Source organism: Sipha flava, unplaced genomic scaffold, assembly GCF_003268045.1.
Source record: "Sipha flava isolate LNK unplaced genomic scaffold, YSA_version1 64_pilon_pilon, whole genome shotgun sequence".
NCBI classification, from domain to species: Eukaryota; Metazoa; Arthropoda; class Insecta; order Hemiptera; family Aphididae; genus Sipha; species Sipha flava.
The window spans coordinates 732,400-754,194 of record NW_020273604.1 but is presented as its reverse complement, the minus strand read 5'-3'; the positions used below and the strand labels follow the sequence as shown (position 1 = coordinate 754,194).

Genomic DNA, 21,795 nt, shown 5'->3' with positions numbered 1-21,795 from the left:
ACACAGCAATTTTATAAGTACTGTTAGGAATATTAATAATACAGAAATTGTTATCTCCCATATTTATTATTAAAAATTGGTATCGTAATAGTATACAAGTATTTATTTATGTATAAGTAGAAATTTCTAAATTAATTAATTTTTTGCACTTCTAAATATGTACTTTGTATTACTCGTCGAATAAAGGTATATATAGAATGTCTATATATTTTTAAAATCTTTAAACTTCGTAAAATGTTATAGAACTCACTAAATTTAGTCACAGGCCATACTTTGTACATACAAATCAATTTAAGTTATATAGTCTATACATTATTATTGATTACAGCATCAAACCAGTAATTTTACAACATGCCTTAAATTTGTTGATTTCACGAGCACCTACAGATATTTTTTAATTATATTTTCACTAAAATGTAATAATAAATTAGCATAAATAAATGTTATAATGTATTTTATACACTATATACTCATGCAAATTTAACAATATAATAAATTATTATAAAAATAAAAAATATAAACTGATATTTTTACGTGTTTAATGAATCGTTAATCATTTCAAACTGATACAGTTCTTTAATTCCTTTTGACATTTTGCAAAGTGTTTGAGAATTTAGTATTGATGTTCCATTACTTTTCTTATAGAATATTAAATATATACATTACATAAACCGTAGTATGGTTTTTTTTTTATACATTTTTTCCATAATGTATTTCTATACATTTTTCATGCAACTAAAATATTTGTATTCCCACGTTAATTTATATAAACAGTGTCAACTTTATACAACAGCATATAATTTTAATTTCTTGAAAACTTTAGTTTTTTTTTTTCATTTTTATAATTAAATTTAACATTAGAGTAATATTTTTAATTACGAGTATAATGATTAAAAGTTTATACTAGTGATTAAGTTGATCATTTAATAGTTGAGTTGCTGTAAAATATTACTCTGGTTTACAATAAAAGAACAATTTTGTTATAAATATTTTAATATGCCACGATCAAAGTATAAACGCATATTTGTTTTGACTAATGATTTGTGATATTTTTTCTGAAATTGGACGCAGTAAATTCTAATTACTCAAAACAAAAACTATTCCAATAAAAATTGCGTTGTATACTGTGACACGAATTAAAAATGCCTGTATTTCGAAACTCAAACAGTATTACATCATTGGAACGTTTAAGGCGTTGTTTCACATGTTTTGGGTTGCACACACACGTGCATCCATGAACGAACCCTGTTCGCTATAAAAAAATTTTATTTCAAGGGGTGACCATAAAGAGGGTATTATCTCGAAAAAAAAATGTTTTTATATATTAATTATTTCCTCCCTTTTCATACCACATACACTTCTAAAAATTTACCATATCCCCTCCCCTCAAACGGGATAGAAAGTCTGAAATAAACACAGACTATAAAAAAGGTAAAACGTCCTGTATCCGACATAGTGACATTACGAATGAAGCACAGTGCATTCAACGTATTTCAACATTTTGTGTACCTACTAGTTCATGGATTTTTGACCTTTTGAAGTATATACCCTATTTTATACTATTTTATGATGTCATGTCCCTCCTCATCATAATAAGATTAAATTATGTTTAATATATATATATATTTATTAAATTTAAAATTTATTATTATTAAGTAGATACAAATTAATAATAGGGTTGGCGTCAATAACGAGAAGGGGGGATAGGTGGACCGCCCCCCCCCTTGATCCGTGTAAAAACTAATAATATGAATGAGCAAATAGTTTACTAAAAATCGTTTTATCGATCATTTTATGTCAAAACTGTTTTGCTCCTAGAGAGGGCTCGTTCTTTACTGGTTTACTCGTATATACCATGATATGGTATCAAGTGGTATGAGAAAACTAGTAAAAATTCAACAAACCGTTTGCTTTCGTTACCTCTAGGAAAACACGGATATGATTTTATCGTTTATCATTATTATTTATCATTATCTGTTAACATATATCAGTTATTGAGTTCACGACATTCACGTTTTTATAATATTGTTTTTGAAGTTCTGTCATTGGTAGCTCGTGCTCTCGTTTTTTTGTAAAAATGTCAAAAAAATAAAATAACGTCTTATTTTGAAACAAATGCGCCGAAAAAATATAAAACGAGTAACACTGATGATGATGCAAAAAAAAAAAAAAATCACTATGATTGAAATGCAACACAAATGTTGGATAGACAAATGCCAACGTTGTGAATCGTAAGTTTACTAGACAGTACGGGCATAACAAGTTTTATTAATGAAACTGCAGATGATTTTACTAAATCATTAATAGTTGAAAGAAGTATTATCCCTACATAAAATGTTATTTATCCTTTTTCAACCCACATAAAAAAAAGGGACAGTTGAAAAACGGTACATGCGTGTCAATCGTTTCGATAAATTCACGTGTTTACAATATTCAAAGGTTAAACATGTTTGTAAAACGTGTGTATTGTTTTTGACTTGGTGGTATGCATAAGACGCAACCATTAAAACCATTAGTTACCGAGCTCCTAAAAAAAATATGCTAAATTGCTAGTTGAAGATGGTGTAGCTTTAGGTGTGCACAATAATACCACTTATCGAAAAAATGCTGCACAACAAGCAATTGATTTTCTAATCACATACATAACGTTTTCTCGAATCGATATAATTAATAATAATGTTCACGGTTTCCTAATGGGATTTGGACTTGTGGAATTCAACTATTTGGACCCATGGAACTTTGCCGATGGTGACGTTTTGATCACGGTTAAGCTTGTGTAAAGCCCATGGCCATCAGAAATAACGGAATGTTTACGTCCGCGATATTCCTAAGCCGCCCGTCGCCTTTGATCGAGCTGCGACCACGTGACGGTGACCTCCGGACGCGACGCATAAAGGTCGTCTTCGTACTCGATTGGCGGCCGTTCGGGCCCGGAGCGAAACGTGCGCCCGTTACGTGTCACCCGAACATTTCGAAAAAGGTCACGCCGGCGGATGCAACCGCGCGGCTCCGACGGACGGCGACGGGCCGATCCGGACCAAGGGGGGGGGGGGGGGGACGTGGCATTTAGGTTTCGAAACGTTACGGGGGAGACGCACCGACGGCGCCGACGGCCGAAATGTCAGATCGCGGGGCGCGCGCTCGCGTTTCTCGGCGCGACGCCACTGCCGCCGTAACGCGCACGATCGGCACCGGATTATAGTTGACGACCTATTGCCATTCCTGCAGGTCGGCGAACACAACGTACGGCGCACCGCGAACCAGACGGTGCACGCACGTGATCCGGGCGCGCTTTCGAGTTTTCGTTTTATTCGATTCGATAATTTTTCATTTTTATTTATTTATTTTTTTTTTTTTTCTACTCCCCCATTCCCAAAAACGCGATAAACGAGAACGGAAAATAATAAAATAAAATAATAACGTTGAAATGTTCGAAGCGCAATAATCCCGTTCTGTTTGTTCGTTCCTGTGCACAATACCTGTACTCGTATCGTACTCGACGCGTTATTATTGCAGGCCGACGACGGAAAAAACCGCACCATGATTGGAACCGTTCTGATCAATTTCTTTCTGCTCGGATTGTCCAGTTCTGCGTTGGCCGGTAAGTCTAATATTTTTTTTCTTTTTTTTTTTTTTCTACCAACCTGTGCACCTACCGCTGCGGGAACAGCTGCATGGTCTTGTGCAGGTTAGTTGGTTACTTATAGGTTTATTGTACGAAATTCCGGTAAACGAACAACTTAAAACTATGGAACTGACTGGACAGATAAACATTTTTACAGCAATTGATACGAGACGATTTGTTTCGCATCAAGGATTGGGTTGGAAAACTATACGAGTACTTACTCAAACAATAATAAACCATGTTACCATATCAAACTGTTATAAGGAAAAAAAACATTTAATGTACTTACTTGATAAATTTATGTTTATCGAAATCGTCCATGTAAAAGTACCGAGAATGGTTATTTCCGCATATAGGTATGTTTAATGAACTACGTATTTTCAATATATTAGTCATTAATAATATGTTTATTTGACTTTATGGTTCGTAGTAAATCGATCCCGTGATGCAACGTTTATAATATGAAGGTATTCAAATTAATTTTAGCGCTGGGTAGAGTAATTTTCCAATTAGGGGTTTACGTTTAATTTCAACGGTTTAAGTCTTAGGTTAGACAAAAGGTATACGGGCAAAAATTTTAATTAAAAAAGTAATTCTAAATTTAATACAACTTATGTACAGTTGCCTTTTTTAAAACGAAGTGAGAAATGGTATTAAATTAAAATAATTTTTTTTTTAAATAAGTAGTCTTTGTTAAAAAAATCTCTTGCTCTTCAAGTACACATTATAATTAAATACACGTATTTATTATACACGTTACATTTTACCTCTAATTGGTTCTGATTTCTTGAGTTGAATTACATTTAGTGTACCAACATCAGTCCTCGTGTTTGTCAATTATTTATTGTATAAGCCACCATTGTCAAAATTGCAACCAACAAAATCCTTTAAACTGTAAATGTTGTAATTGGGTTTTTTTTAATAATGTCATTGTATTGATGCATATCTTGGCGATTAAGAGTTGTCGGTGAAGTATAATATATTATACTGTATTTAATGTAAATATTGTATGTGTAGGTTAAACCATTTTACGGTTAATAAATTAATAAATAAAAGTATTCTGCACAAGTGTGTTATATTAACCAAACTTATAAACTTATTTACATAATAATTTATTTAAAAAAAATTGACCTGACACAAGCATAAATGAGCATTTTATGAAAAAAATATTATTTAAATGACTTCTGACTTTTGTTGGTGAATTATTGTATTAATCTAATATCGATTACAATAGTTATTTTCTCAATGTAGGGGTTTATTTATAAATTGAGTTTAATAAATTTCGGAGGAAAAGACAATAACAGAGTAATTTTAATAATTCAATGTTATTGGATAATAGGATGAACAATTTTTTTTGTAATTCAATAGTTTCATAATTTTTATATTAGATTATTCAACTCGTTTTAATTCTACGTTTTTCGCTATCAATATTAAAAACTTCGTTATTTAATCAAATGCTAATACACATAAATACTTTTTTCTTCGGTAAAGACCATCCACTAATACCAACTAATCCCTACATACCTTGCCTCCAATTTTCTCTATCCATGTCTGAATCCTCCAGTCTACCCCTCCTCCTAACGCTTTCACATCATTCCTTACTACGTCCTCCCATATCAGATGTGGTCTTCCCAGCGGTCTTTAAAACTTTAAAACTCAAAAACTAATGGATCTAAAATTTTAAAATATGCATATACATTTATAATGTTTTGTTTAAACAATCTAAAACAAAACCATTAATTAATATAATATTCAGTAGATTAAAGGCTCTGCACAGCTATTTCTATTGTAGCAAATATATTTATAATTTATCTTATTCTATCTTTATAGACATTAATTACATTAATTTTATACTTATATTTCTCAATTTTACTACTGTCAACTTTTTAAAAATAGTTTAAAGTTAGTGATAATAGAATCAAAATGTTTATGACTTTTTCATTTTTTTTTTTTATCGTATTTTCTTAAAATCTACCTATAAATTCGTTTTGTTATATTTTTAGACAATAAGATGAAATTGAATTTTGTAAATTATTACATTTTGAAGAATAAATTAATTTTAGGGAAAAAAATGTATGGTTTTCATAATTCGACGACGAAAAAAAAATATTCAATACCATTTAAGACTAACAAATAAATAGACATATAAAAATGTAATCTTTCAGCCTATGACCATAAATCTTTATCATAATACTTATTGGCTTATAAATTATCATCTATAATTTATTGGAAATCGTACTTGATCGATTTTATGATCGAGAATCCTGATTGTGTGATAATATCAACAATACTCAATATATTACATGCTTTTAAAATCTTCAGTAAGTGTACTGCAAGTTTACTATATTCATATATTTAGTATTCGTGTTTTAAAAAGTTAACAAAAAGTCTAAAGTTCTAAACCATTTCAAAAGTCACTCGCTTACGAACATTTTTTGTTGAGTTCGAAGATGTGTTTTCAACCGAACTTAGTGCTTATGTGTGAACTATGAAAAGTAAAAAAATCAGAAAAAAAAATTAAATTTACAACAACCAAACATATAGCAAGTGCAAAACGTAAATAGGCATTCTAATGAAAAGATACGTCATATAAGCTACCGTTATTAATTATTTAAGGCAGGGACGAAAAAATATTATTAGGAAAGGATGTTTTTTACATTATTTTGAAAAAAATCTACCATCTACTTAATAGAAAATATGTGTTGAAAATATTACTGGAAATTTTAAATTTAAATTTCATAAACGATTTTCAAGTTCAATATTTTATTATAAGTTTTAATGTCGATACGTGTTATTCACAAACCTAGAGTTTATAACTAAGGACTACTAAAATTATCAAAATCTCAAAAACCTGTGAGACCATCATTTTAATTACATTTGAGTGAAAATTAGGACCACCGTATTATTTTAACTTTTCGAACTCATATTTCTCAAGTAAATAACTTTTTAATAGAATAATTTCCACTTTTAATAGCCTACTATAGTTATAACGAATCTTTTATTTATAATCCCTTAGTCAAAAAAAAAAAAAAATTAATTGGATTTGAGACTATTAAATTAAAAACTTTATATTTCTATTTATATTCATGTTTATAAATATAATCATTATGAAATTTTAAAAATTTTAAATAATTAAATAAGGAATGTCTAACGATTCTTATATCCCCTTATATGCATATACCAACTGTGTACAAACATAAGATGATAATTTCTTTTATGGTTGTAACAATTTATTTTAATTTCATAATTTTAATTTTATTTAATTTATCATATTTGTAATTTAAATAATTTTAACTGAACTTCAAATATACTTTAGGTAAATTATGCTAAACCATACACATATTTAAAGTTAATTATGACATTAAATTTAATTAAATTGTAAGCGGCACTTTATATAAAACATTTTAACTAATTCTTTAAAAAATAATTCTCAAAACATTATGAAAATATATATATATATATATATATATATAGTGGGATAATATTGTATTATTCATGATTTATATTATTTTGGTGCTATTATTTATATAATACCAATAATATTAAAAAATAATAAACTAAAAAAAAAATATTTTAAATGTTAAGTTCTTCGGGGAACAGATGATTGTAATAATATCTTGTTACATCTAAAAAATACATCTTGGATGGCACTATATCTTTTTTTATTGAAAATATTATGCATACACATAATACATTAACGGTCTATTTGCTAACGGGTATTACATAAATAACATTTAAAGTGTTTGATAACATTACTGATCCAAATTATCAGTGCACTTGTAAATTATTTAAAACAAGTTCAATATCAAAATATTATTCATCATCCTATACTCATATGTGGCGTTTAGATCCGGTAGATTATCTATATTGTTATTATTATTCTTATTAAGAATAAAAATTTGCATTTTTCGAGAAACAGCAAGTTAATATATTTCTTAATGTGAAAAAATCGATTATCGGAACACAACAAAGGATGAAAAGTATAAAAATAACAAGATTTATTTGAACAGTTTTAACAAAAACTGTCGTATTTATGTACACTGGAAAAAAACCTTTTCAATGAGCACGAATCGACAAGTCAACGTGTATAATGTACGCGTTAGTTGACACAAAAACTGTAAACAGGGCATTTCTTCGAATCAATGCTATGTACCTTTGAAAGCGCTTCTTCTTAAAATAAAATTGTGTCTAATAATTTAAATTTGTATAATTATACAGAGTAATAATAATATTTAATACAATTTATTAAAACAAAAATCTAACTACATATTTTTAATCACGTAATTTAACTGGTTAAATAAATTTAATAAAAAAATAATTACATTTTCATATAAAGTATAATATTTATAAAAATATTTACCACATATAAAGTAAAATGTATTTACGTTTAATTTTTTGAATACAATTTTTTAATTATTTAAATATTATAAGTACAAGAGCAGATGTCTTTATTTTAATTAACATCAAATTTTATTTGAAAATTAATATAAAAAAATTATTACATAATAATTCGAATTAAAATAGTATATTAATCAATAAACGAATATTAGGTATATCATTTGCATTACACACACACACACACACATATATATAATTTGAAAGAACATTGTGATTATTGTTAATAATAAATTGATTGAAATATTATTTTTGAACACTTATTGATACATTTAATATGAACACAGTAAACGTGAATAATAGTATGTTAAAATTAAAAAATGTTTAACATTTTAATTTTTAACATTAGTTTAAAAAGTTTAAGTAATCAGATTAACAAATATAATGTATTTATTTATTTTAAGTTAATATGAATTACACGACTAAAAGTAAATTGTTATAATGGATTAATCATAAATATTAAAATAATCTTATTAAATCATATTTATATTAATGAAACAATTTATAAATTTTTTTTGTATCTATCCAAAACTTATGTGTATTGTATTATTATCATTAATATCACGTAATCAATCTAATAATGATATTAATTTTCTACAAAAACCGTTATAATAAAAGCTTTAATCATGTTCATTTATATATCCTTTTGGATAATTTCTTCACAACATTAAAGACTTCACATTTTCAATTTCACTTCAAAATATATTATGCAAAATAATACCAATGTAAAAGTAATTTCTTATTATCATTATTTAAATATCAAGGAAATTCTGAGTGCTCATAATAAAGTGTTTTTAAACTTTTATTAAAATAGGTATTTAAGATAAGTATAAAATTAAAATAAAACTGAACCTTTGACGTTTAAGTTTCAAAATTACATTAATTCAATAATTTGAATCACACAAATAATTAAACTTTTAAGACACAATTTTCACTAAAGTACATTTTATATTTGAGAACTACTTTTTTATAACTACTGATTTTTTCAGTGTTATTATTAGACATTATAGATGAAAAAAAACCAATACAAAAATATCGATGATATATTTTTAAACAAATCGGATCTGATGTGAAATTCGAAAATCAGCTGAAATTCAATAAGAACAATATTACACTAGGGAACAATAACATTGCCATGTATTGTAAAAGTTTTCTTTTTATACCAATCGATTTAAGGATTTTTTTTTTTTTTTTTTTGACAAGAACGATAACCTCTGATAAACAACACTCTATGGATGGAGTATACTTTTCAAATAACTTAGAGGATTTAAATATTTAAAAACATAAAAGTCTAACTCCCATAAAAGCTATAATTTTTTATTAGTAAAATAATGTTTTTTTTCACCAACAAATAAATATAATGAAGAATAACTATTGTTTGTATTTCTGTTATTCTGACAAAATGTTTTTGAATACATTAGTTTGTTATGGCTGAGGTCGTAAACTAAATTATTAAAACATTAGTGAATACTGGAATTTGGTTGAGGGACTTGAAGTAAAATATTATCCCGAATAAATGATCACAATTTTAAAAACACAATTCTAAACTGTACTCGATTATTTATGGAAATAAAAATTGATGTTATAATTTACGAATCAGGTATTGTTGATCGGTATTAAAGAAAATTTAATAATTTAGTAAGTTTAAATCCTCAACATATTTTGAGTAATCCGTATCCGTATTGTATTGAGACTATAAAAAATGCATTCACAAAAATACAAACAACAAAGAAAAATAGACAGAAAGACTTTTATTTAACACTAATACTAAAACATATATACATATCAAAATTTCTATTGATAAACATTAATAATAAATGTTCACGCCCACCCACTATTACACATCCACTCATTCATCTATTGTTCGTATATTTCTGATTACTGAAGTAGTAATATTCAAAGATATTTAATAATTCACCAATTTAGCCGAGAGTCACATCAATGGCCATTTACAATAACTGAGAAACTTTTGTAACAAAAACATTATCTTTCATACCATGAAAATCATATTCTTCATCTTAAAACGATAGAACAAATATATATATTTTCTTTCTCGATATTTTGTAATCGAGACAATATTCATCACTAAGTTTTTAAAACTGTATAAACATTGTTTTTTTTTTTTTTAATTTTGTTTTTTATAATAGCATAAAAATAATTAAAATACTAATTTATAACATATCTGACACAGATATTTAATATACATTTGTTAGATTCGCAAAGAACATCAGATTTCCAATTATACACTACCATATTTTATAGCTAAAAAGTTTCTACCCAGTTATTATTTACCCTGGCTTATTACCAATAAAAATAAGAGAAGTATAGATGACTATAATTAAGAGGTTCTTTAAACTACCTAGATTGTAAAATTATAAATAATTAATAAACACTGCTTACAAAATATATTATGCAATTTACAATATTTTAAATTTAATTAGTATCATGTGTCTTACATAAATAACATTTAACACAAATATAACGTTCATGAAAATACATAAGCTTTTTAAAAAATGTTATGTTCCTTTGAATACAAAAAACTAGGTACACAATAATTTACAAGAAATTTATGTCATACAAAAAAAAAAATCTGCTACAAAAACTTATTCGCTGATGTTTATGTCACTATTCAATTTTTTATAATATTTAAAAAACCTTTTTTATTTTATTTTTATTCATATTTATTTCAGACAGTCAAATATTGTTCGTAATATATCTATTGAGATTAATGATTTAGTTGTTCTCAAAACAAATATAATAATTTTTTCAATCACCATACACTTAAATTAATTTCCATTCAAAGTGACTTAAATCTACATAAGTATATTTTTATTTATTGATATAAAATGTAATATAAACAGTGTCATAAATTTTGATAATAAGTAATTTTCAATAATGACTATACATTATAAACCAATTTAAAAAAAAAATCATGATATTTCCCCAGGAGTTATATTAGACAATTGAAGGTGGTAGTCGTATAAGTGTAGTAATATCAATATATATTTAAAATTTTTTTAATTTTCATGATTTACCTAGTAATCAAACACATACAATTGCGATAAAATAAAAATATTGTCATCTTATTGATTGAAATAAAAAGTAGTCTACAGCCTGTGACAAAGAAAATTGATAATTTAAAAGCAAATTATAAAATAACTTATTAAAGAAAAATTATAATTTAACATAGATGTAATACGAAACGAATTAAATTAAAAAGTTATTGAAAAATAATGATTTTCGTAAATTTAACGAAAATATTATTCTCATTATAACTATAGTTTTATTCATTTTTTTTTTTTTTTTGCTACTTTAAGTGAACAAACAGCTGTAACTGTATGACACTTTGTATTGGACTGTTTCTTTGTTGCTACTCGACATGCACAACAATTATTTAGGCGTTTAGTTTTGTATCATGACATCTTTGAAATTCTTGACTTAAAGCAATACTATTGTGTTATATTCTTTCCTTCGACCAAATGTATTGCGGTTTTTATGTCAAGTAGGATGTATTTTAAAGGGACCTATTCTTTTCTGATATACCAGAATATGTGCTCCACATCCCGTTTATTCTATCTACAATTTTTAATAAAAACTTAGTAAAATAATAAATTATGTGTAAATAATTTTCAAATACCATTCCGATCACAACGATTACGGTGTGCTTACCAGAGGTAGTGAGTACCAACAATAATAACCTCCGAATACGGGAAATTTTGATATGGTAAGACATCGACTGAATTTTCCTGTTAATTACAGAAATACCCTTCTTATACAGTTACCCGTAATGAATGACGTACAACATTATGGTTAAAATTATCTTTATAGTATATTATAATCTATACCACGGAATTTATCGATATTGAGAGTAACGTAAAAATTAAATATGTAAAGCTGTGGAATTACTTTACTATTTAGTATATATTGAAAAAAAATCAATAAATTTGAAACTATTTTCATTAAGTTTTCTAATAAGTATATAAAAATGTAAAATCAAAATCTTGTCCAACTGGAAATGTATACAAAACATTGTTGTAAGTCTAAAAAATAATATAATAGTGTGATACAATTAAATAGAATATAAATAGAAAGATGGATTAAACGTATATTTTTAAATGTAAACTATATATTATCAGTCATCAACCATTTTTATTGAGTAAATAAACTTGAAATCTAAGTGATCACAATTGTATATCTTTATATCACACTACGCTACCACTGCATAACCTAAAGATACTTCGATGAATAGTAAGTAAAATTTTTAGAAACAGTACTTAGAAATAACAAAATTCAATCTTTGTTTTCTATTTTTTAAATTGTAATTTCGAGTAAAAAACGTTGCATAATTCAAATCTTTACAACAAATAATTATAATTTAAATTTTATTATATTCTATAGTATGCTACTACGAATAGACAGAAACACTAATTTTACTTATTTTTAATGTCGAAGCTCTTAATTCTAAAGTTGTCTATACTGGAGTATACTCACGTAGATAATGTGAGTACTTTTTTTTAAAAAGACAGAACGATTCAGTAGTGCAGAAAAAAGTCTTAAAAGATAAAACTTCTTGCAAAAAAATAAAAATAAAAAAATGCTCACACTTATTGATTAAAGAGTTAGTGACTAGTTTCTACACAATTCTACGAAATTACCAATAAATTCTTTAATAAGGTTATCGGGTGACTAATAATAAATAAATATAATATTATTCCGTGACTATAGAGGATTTAGAATCGTATAACACACCGATTAGATTCATAGTGACGTATTAAACCGTCAGCCTCAAACGTTGCTCGTCGTCGAAAAATCTAGTTTGAACACCAATTTAAATGGGTCAACTATGCACATCTCGCATGCGTATTATTCTAACAATACTTAAAAATATTCGTCGGACCAAAAATACATTGTGAACCATGCACTTGTTTGAAAATAAATGTTTGTTTATCCATTTCGGCGCTTTGCAGTGTACGCAATATATCGAAAGCAGTACACTTATATTGAATTCGTTTCCCGTGCACGGCAGTAGGTACTATGTATGCACGTGTAGTGCACGTATGTATTTTATAACCTTACGTTCGAAAAATAACGTCATCACAATAAAAATCGTAAAAACAATAATATGAGAGATGCGGTGTATTATGGCGACGGCGTTTATTTATTGGCATATTTTATTTTTCCAAGCCCGAGCCACTGTTCATATACACGGCGACATTTTAAGGATACGGAGCGACGGGAAGGGATGATTGCGAGAGGTCGTGATCATGGCGAAAGTATGGTAATTTTTCTAAAATCGAATAAGAATCTACGTTACGGACACAAACCGTAAGATATTTGTTGTTTTTCGTTTCGACCGTTCTTCTATTTATAAATAAATACTACAGCACTATACCGCGGCAGAAAGCGATTTAAATATTAGTATTCGAGTAAAAACTAACTACGGACACACGAACAATGTACGTAACGGTTTACTTTCAAATCAACACAGTAACTCCGACGGATCGTTTCCAATTTATTCTGGTGCGTAACGTCGGGCGGTCTCGCATACGCGGCAATGGTTTCGCTAACTCGTATCGTTGCGCTCGACCCCGTCACCGGCCGGCGGTGCGTTCCGCGGCGGTGAACTCGGCCGAGACGTAGCGGTCGCACGTGAACGACGATCGCCACCGTCCGCGGCGGGTCCGTTCGCGCGCCTTCTCACGTAACCCTCGACGAACCGGCCGGTAATCCGGCCACAGTCGCCGCACCACGTGCCGTCGCCGACCTGTGCCGCGGCCACCGCTGTCGGACACCGCGACACTTGGACCGCGTCACCGGTTCGCCGTCGCTTCTTGCGTTCCGTTTCCTCGGCGAGCGCGTCCACGAACCGCGCGAACGGCACGTCAAGTACCACCGCGCCGTCGTCTTCGCGCCGCGCGCACATTCGCCCGGGACGCGCCGGCAAGACCATTTGTCCGGACGGCGCGATCGCCCGTCGAAAACCGGTGTCGGGCGCACAGCTGTTAGTACGTATATCGTCTTGCTCGGCTCCCGCGGACTGCTGCTGTTGCGAACCGCACGAAATGGCTCGTTCCGATGATTTTCTTAAATTCTATTTGAAATTCGAATTTCCAAACTCGTATCCCCGTCACGAACGGCGACGGGTAACGCCCACCGCAGCGTTACGCTAGTGTTTTTTTATTGTTCGACCTACGGTTGGCCGTCGGACCACGTTGTTATGATACGCGCGAGTGATTTTTTTTTTTTTTTTTTTTCGCGTAGAATGCCGACCGACGGTCGACTCGAATGGGCAGAGCTCAAACGGCCTCGGTTCGGTCCGATCACGGTCAAGTCGACATCGATAGTACGTAACCCAACGGCATCGTACACACTATCGATCACGGTCAAGTCTCGACCGGTCGATGCACGATCCAGACCGTCGCGAGCTTTTCGATCGAGACCGCCGCGCTAATCTCGGTCATATCCATTGTTTTGATTGGTTTTTGAACACTTGTGCGTACACTTTGTGGCAACGTGCAGATAGAACTTGACTGATTGTGACCGGTGGTGAGAACTGTACATCATAATCCTTGACCGTGACTTGACCGTGCCGAACCGATACCGCTAGTGTGAATCGAGCTTTAGACGATAAGTTTTCCACGAAATAATAACACAAAGTCGTAGTTGACGGGGTTTTTTTCCCTCGGAATCTTTGTTTTTTTTTTTCGTACGCATTGTGCGCACGAAAGTCATTACGATTTAATTACGCGCTGTGTAGTTATTATGCACTTCCGAAAATCAATCACCCGCGGTATAGGTGTGCACGCACTATAAGCATTGAATTATCATCGAACCGTTTGCACTAAAACCAAAAACCACATTATTCATACGTATATATCTAAAAATGGTTTGCCGTAAACTTTCATAATTATTAAATATTATTACCAATTGCGGTATTTTTCTTTTTATATCTACACCGCGATATTTTATTCGAGAACTCGCATAAATTCATAATTTTTTTGCCGTCGCCTAGACGCAGTAGGGACATCAATTATGCGGAAATGTATCATATTAAGCCAATTACCTGCATAACTACCTATATATTTTAACAACAGTGTGTTCGTTATGAAAAGACGTACAAACAGTATTTTCGATACCGAAAAGTTGAAACGTCAAAAATAGAACTAATGTTTCATTTTTTCTTTTATCGTTGGGTACAATTAATTTTACACATTTAATTAATTCTGAGCGCGCTAATTCGGAGTTTCAAAATACACAGTTCATTTAGTTTAATTAGTTGAAATATTTTGCTTTACGAGTTCTAAATGAAAAACTTTTATCTCTTTGCAAACAATGTGCCAAGTTTACATTATAATTATCACATCATTGACATTAATAACAAAACATATATTTAATTTTAGTTATTTATTTTCTGAGCTAATGAAACACATTTTATTTTGAATAGCATCATGAATTTTATGCGATGAATATAAGCGATACAACCCTCGATAAAAAATTGGTGTTAGAAATTAGATTTTAAGTCTTAGAATATTATACGGGTATATATAACGCGGTGTATGGCGCGGTGAACGGTAATGTATGAGTATGTTTTTATTCAGTGTTTGTATAAGATACTCGTAGGCTGCGGAAAATTACTACCCTGCAATCAGTCTTTGACTTGAAAAATTGCTACGAACGTGATTTCGCCGGATTTCACAACAAGCCGAAAGATTTAAATAAATAAGACGGTTGCCTCTCCAGAGATCCTTTTCGTCCTCGAGATCCCGCGATAAATCAGTATACTGTGTACATATTTACGTACGTCTTAACCTCAAACCGAGGATGTTAAACGTGTATAGCACCTTTACGCTACTTTAAATATATTTGCGTTATCACGTCCACGTCTGAGTGTACCCTTACATACCCCTGTAGGGCGGGGAGGAAAGAAATTTCGGTGTCGGGACGGTGAAGACGAGTCATCGATACAATACAATTATATTATTCACGTGTGTACTTAAGAACAACAGTGATCACGAATAAATTCGTGAAAACTATCATAACTATCATAACTAGTGATGGACAATTAGCATGTCGAGGAGTGATTATAGTTACATATAAAATGTATACGGTTATACGGACGCGTTCGTCAACGATAATGCTTATAAACGTGCGGAGTTTGCTGACTAACAAAGGATCAAATGATGGGTTTTTTTTCTTTTTACCGCGGTACGGCTTTATCGATTGTAAACCATGTAAATATTTGTACCCGACCGAACGGTCAGGTTCAGGATCAGAACTATACAAAATAACGTGTCCGCGGTGACACGTAAAGTCTCACAAAACCGTGTACGTCGCGCCACAGCCAACGGATCCTCCTGACGTGCACGTCTCGCACATACCTACCTAACCTAACGCTGTACACGAACTGCGCACGAACAGCGAACGCAGGATGCAGCGGCAGCAAATCACTTCTGGAATCGTGTACAGGATATGATAGTGCTTCGTCTGCTCGCCATAATGGTACGGCATACACATGTCGATAACCCAATCGAAATGCTTTGAATTCCGATCCCGGTCGTTGCAGCAGCGCCACGAAACAATAACACGGCCGAGAGTAATAGCACAACTGGGTCTTAATAATGTTATCCGAATTCTTTAAATTCGCCTCAGATGATGTTTATTCGGTTTCTCTTTCTTCTGGATTTTTTTTTTGAAGTGAAACTTTTTTAGACGCGGCAGCCGTAAGTCGGATTAATGGGCTCAGTCATTGCGACCAAAAAGCGTTACGGGCGTGGCTTATCGGAGCAGTCGCTGCCGCCGCCAATACCGCAACTACCACTACTAATACTTTGCAACAGCCAGCCGTAGACCGTAATACCGTAGTCTCGCGTAATCGTTGTATGTTGTATATTAAAAAAATGTACAAAAAATTATGTTTTAATGTGATTGGCCGTAGCTGCGCGATCCACGCATAGCTTTATCCCGATACACCTTGTGTTGCGCTATTCAGTTGATATGTATTGTGTGTTACGTTATTGTTTTGAAGTTTTTTGATTACTTTTAACCATTAACTATGGGAAAAAACAGATGTGCAACCAATTAAAGTGTAAGACGAAAAAGTGTAAAAACCAATAAAAATAGTAAAAAATCGAATGGAAATTTGTCGAAAATATAATTGACGGGGAAAAGTATTGCAAGCGTAGTCTATTGTCACCAAAAAAGTGTAAATCGATCAAATATTAACAATAGTTTCATTTATTTAGATTCATTATCAACTTTTGTTTTAGTAAACATAATTCCACGTACCGTACCTCAGCCGACACAAACCAATCATTTCATTAATTAATTGTTAATTTACAGAAATTTGTGAAAAACAAAGAATTCCGTTTAATGTATTTATTGTGTTTTGTACAATTTAACTTCCCAAATTTCTGTGATGTCTCAACACGAAACAAAAGTTTTTTTTACATTTTTAATATTTGCGATGGCGGTACGTCTAAAAAAATGTTAACGCTAGGTGATAGCATAGACTTTTTTGAAACGGGTGTAGGAGAAAACGTCACGCTGCACTGAAGCATTACGAAAAAAATTCTCTGTTTTTTATCTTCTATTCGTATTCTCGAACAGCTTGTAGAGGGACATTGTGAAATGGACATTATGCACGCATGTATACATACTTACATCCAGTATGCAGATATTTTGCAGAAATTCATTCATGCATGAGTGATATTATGTATATGCTGTATATACGTGTGGTCAATTAAAAATGTACGAGTATTTAAATTTATTTATATAAAATATTGGAGTGTACAAAAAATATCTTTTAATATGAGTCTCAAAACTCTTTACTATCCCCACGCCGGCGTTTATTTAAAAACAAAGCATCGTGTTACAGGTTTCAATTAATGTAATTAGACGAATCATAATACAAGTATCGAACTTATCGAACTCTTACGAACAGACAATACAATGAAATGAGTAATTTTATTTTATTTTGCAATGTAAACATACCATTCGCGTATACATAAAATCATCCTTGCCAAAGTGTCACTGCAGTAAATAAGCACTTGTCACGTGAATAATATATTACACACGTTGTATATTTGTATATTAATATGTTCATAAATAATAATTGGCTTAATATTTTTCCACAGAATAATAGAAGTTTAACTTCTACAGAGTGTAGTGGCTGATACACACTACCATTTTTTCATGTAAACACTAATTGTTTATGAAGAACATATTCAAATTATTTCATTTATGTTTTTGAAATATTGTTAGAATTCGCTCTTTTTGTTATTGTACTATAATTATTATTATCATTATTATTTCAGAATGGATTCGGAAAAAATGTTATATTCTTACAAAAACTTGCGGTACACTGAACAAGTAAATAAAAGTTGACTGCTAAAATTTGTATTGCGATACAGCAAATTACATAGTTTTGTAAAAATAACACCAAAACTTCTTATACTCCCTGTAGTTTTTTTCCGTAAAAATTAAATTATTTCTATAAAAAAAATAATAACTATAATTTTATTTTAAAAAGATGTTAAGTTAATCTTTTTTTAGTTTTATTGTGTTAAATATTTTAGTATCTAGGATAACATTTTTATAATATTTTAATTATCTTAAAAAAAAATTATGATAGAGTTAATTCAATGTATTTATTTTTTATTTTATGTCAAAATTAAAGTTATTTCCTAAAACAATTAAACTAACAAATTATTGTTCCTTGACAGTAAATAATATTATAATTATAATAATAAATATTACAAATAATTATTATAACAATTAAATATTAAATATTCTATGTAATTTTTGACGGAAATATTACAAAAACGAATTGCTTAAGCTTATAAATTTTTTTATTTATTTGAAGTAGCGTATACTAAAATAAATCATTATTTTTTAAATTTATTGCATAAAAATACTGTATATTAATCAATTTTTACGACAAAACAACATAGGGTTTTCTTATTTATAATTTAATATAGAAAGTTTAGAAAATAAACAAAGTTTAGGGTACTATCCACGGTTATCTATAGATAACCGTGACAAACTGTAAACATGATTTTTCCGGTCCAAAATCTTTGAAATCACATTTCGTCACGTTTTATTCAGTTTTATCAAATATTGGTATTATATGATGTAGGTACATTATAAGATTTTCAGAAAATTAATTATAGTTGTTTTTTTTTTTATAAATAACCGAGCTCGCCTATATCAACATCGTTTATTTATAACGCATTTAACATACCTAATTAATTTCTTCGATGTGTTACATTTAAATAAAATTTTAATACAAACGTGGACATATTTCAATCTATAAACGTATTCGTTGCACTTAGGCTCTTATGCACAATATCGAACAGGTTGCGTTTTCATCTGTGAAAAACCAAATTGACATTAACAGCACAGTGCTCAAAGAGTGAATTTCCTTTGACATTGTTCTTTCATCATATATGAGTTATATGATCCGGATAATAATATGTCGCTTAACTTTTTGGTATGCAAATTACAGAAAATAAGATACACCGAATGAATCTCGCAATCAAAATCACATATAATTCGAATAGGCTACATCAAAGCGATCAAAATGTACTTGGCAATAGGTATTTTCATCATGAGTATGCCAATACGTGTATAGGAAACATATACCATAAAGTATGTAATTTAGTTCAGAAGAATAATTTCGATATATATATATGTGTTACGGGTAAAGTATACAATTTGGGCAATATAGATAACGAATGATATGATTTAATGAAATATAATAAATCGTAAAACATAGTTAAAATAAAGTAATATTATTATCTAAAAATTATTATCTGTAACTAGTTTTTTTGTTCTTATCGTATTTTTACAATGGGGATGTCCGCTTGTCCACATATTATACGCGTGTCCGTGACATAATATATTATTACTATATTTACTGATTTATAAGTTATATTATATGAAGTTGTAGTGATTATCGTGCAGTCGGCCTTTTACCTATTCTTAAAAATTAACTATTTAGTAACCGTGAATCGTTTGTATAGTGCAGGTTAATTCATTCAGTGCGTACCTAACTACTTATTCGAATATGGAAAATTTTAATGAAGATTTAAACAAAAATTTTTTTAAAAAAAAAAAGGTTCAAATATTTTATTTTTTACAAACTTAAAATTTGATCAATTAATTTTACATAAAAATCAATTAAAAAACAATTCAAAGAAAAAGGAACCGAATGATTATAAACTTTTAAAAAAATATGACGTGTTAAAAGTTTCTGATGTTAATAAGTTAATTGTACCAGTATCTTAAAACAACGAAATTAAATATTATGTACATAATGAAGAGTTATTTGATGCTAGACATAAGGTTCATTTATCGATTGGACATGGTGGACGAAACAGGATGGAACACGAGATAAATACAAAATATAAAAATATCACCAGAGATATGATTATTCTATAATTAAATAGTTACGAATCATGTAAAAGAAAAGGAAGCACAGCCAAGAAAGGATTGGTGGTGCAATCAGTTATATCTACTGAGATGAATTAATCAATAATATAAATACATTATTCATTGATTTATCATATTTCATTAAATCATATCATCTGTTATCTATAATGCCCAATATACGAAGGGCATTTTATTTACTGTCCGGACAATGTATAAAATGTCCAAATTGTATACTTTGTCCGTAACATATATATATATATATGTGTGTGTGTGTGTGTGTGTGTGTGTGTGTATATAAATATATATTCGATATCGGACGATTTTCGTAGTGAACTTAATCGAACGCATAAGTCAACGTTCGTTTCCGTTTACATTTTCGACGGACGGTTAAAAGCGAATGAATAAAAATAAATAAAATAAAATAATAAAATAAAAATTATTATCACATCCATTCACGGATGGAAGAAAATTATAGAAATGAATTCATCGTCAGTCTTTCATAATAATTAAATGCGGTCGTGATTACATGTCAGCCGCACAAATGTTTAGATACATGCCGTCTCGATTCTTCGTTTCCGAAACAATCTACCCATCTTTCCATCACTTGTCTTGTGTAAACATAAAGCGAGTTCACTACACGATACATTCTAAAAATGAAAAAACTTTACCTTTCAGCCGTTTCATTTAATGGATTTTTAATTAAATTATGAATTTACGATGCACCGTTTAGTATCCCTAGTAGTGTAATCAATATCAAATTAATTCTGATGCGAGTTTACGGCGGAGTAGTTAAATGCAATCAAGTATGGTATTAACTAATTTTTTGAAGAAAACTATAAAAATAATAATAAATTAAATCAGTTTTTGTATTTAAACAATACCTATCCAGAAGATAACTGTAATATACGATCGATGCAGGTTAGCGTATATAGAGAACTCAACAGTTTTCTTTGGCATTCGGACGATTTATCGTAAGAGCCATTAACATTTCACCATTACTATCATGATTTATTTCATTGGATGGCAATCATTCATGGCAAAATAACTTAAATAACTAAACCTTTTGATATCTTTTTAATCTGGAAATAAGATAAATAGAGAAAATACTACTAAAAAAAAACGAATAGGTTTTATGGAAATATTTACAACCTATAAATATTGTTATTATTTCTGTCTTATTATACAGTTACGATTCTTTTTCTTTTTTTTTTTTTAATTACTAACACTTGTACTAACATTATAGATTAATTAAAAAATTATTTACACATTTTGATTAAATTGTTCATTGTATGATAAACACAGTTTTAAATAATTTTGAAAATTGTGTATAGGTAACTTCTTTCCAA

At 29.8% G+C, this 21,795-nt stretch overlaps 1 protein-coding gene across 2 annotated transcripts in view; it reads left to right on the top strand.

Moving 5' to 3' along the window:
* The first annotated feature begins 3,182 nt into the window (after positions 1-3,182).
* The window catches only part of LOC112691591, a 44,427-nt gene continuing 25,814 nt past the window's right edge, over positions 3,183-21,795 (top strand). Inside the window, exon 1 of one of the 2 annotated variants that reach the window (XM_025565891.1) lies at positions 3,183-3,601. In XM_025565891.1, the coding sequence (XP_025421676.1) occupies positions 3,541-3,601 (61 nt within the window). In that variant the 5' untranslated portion in view covers positions 3,183-3,540. The remainder of the gene's footprint in view (positions 3,602-21,795) is intronic. The other variant, XM_025565893.1, reaches the window with a different exon arrangement.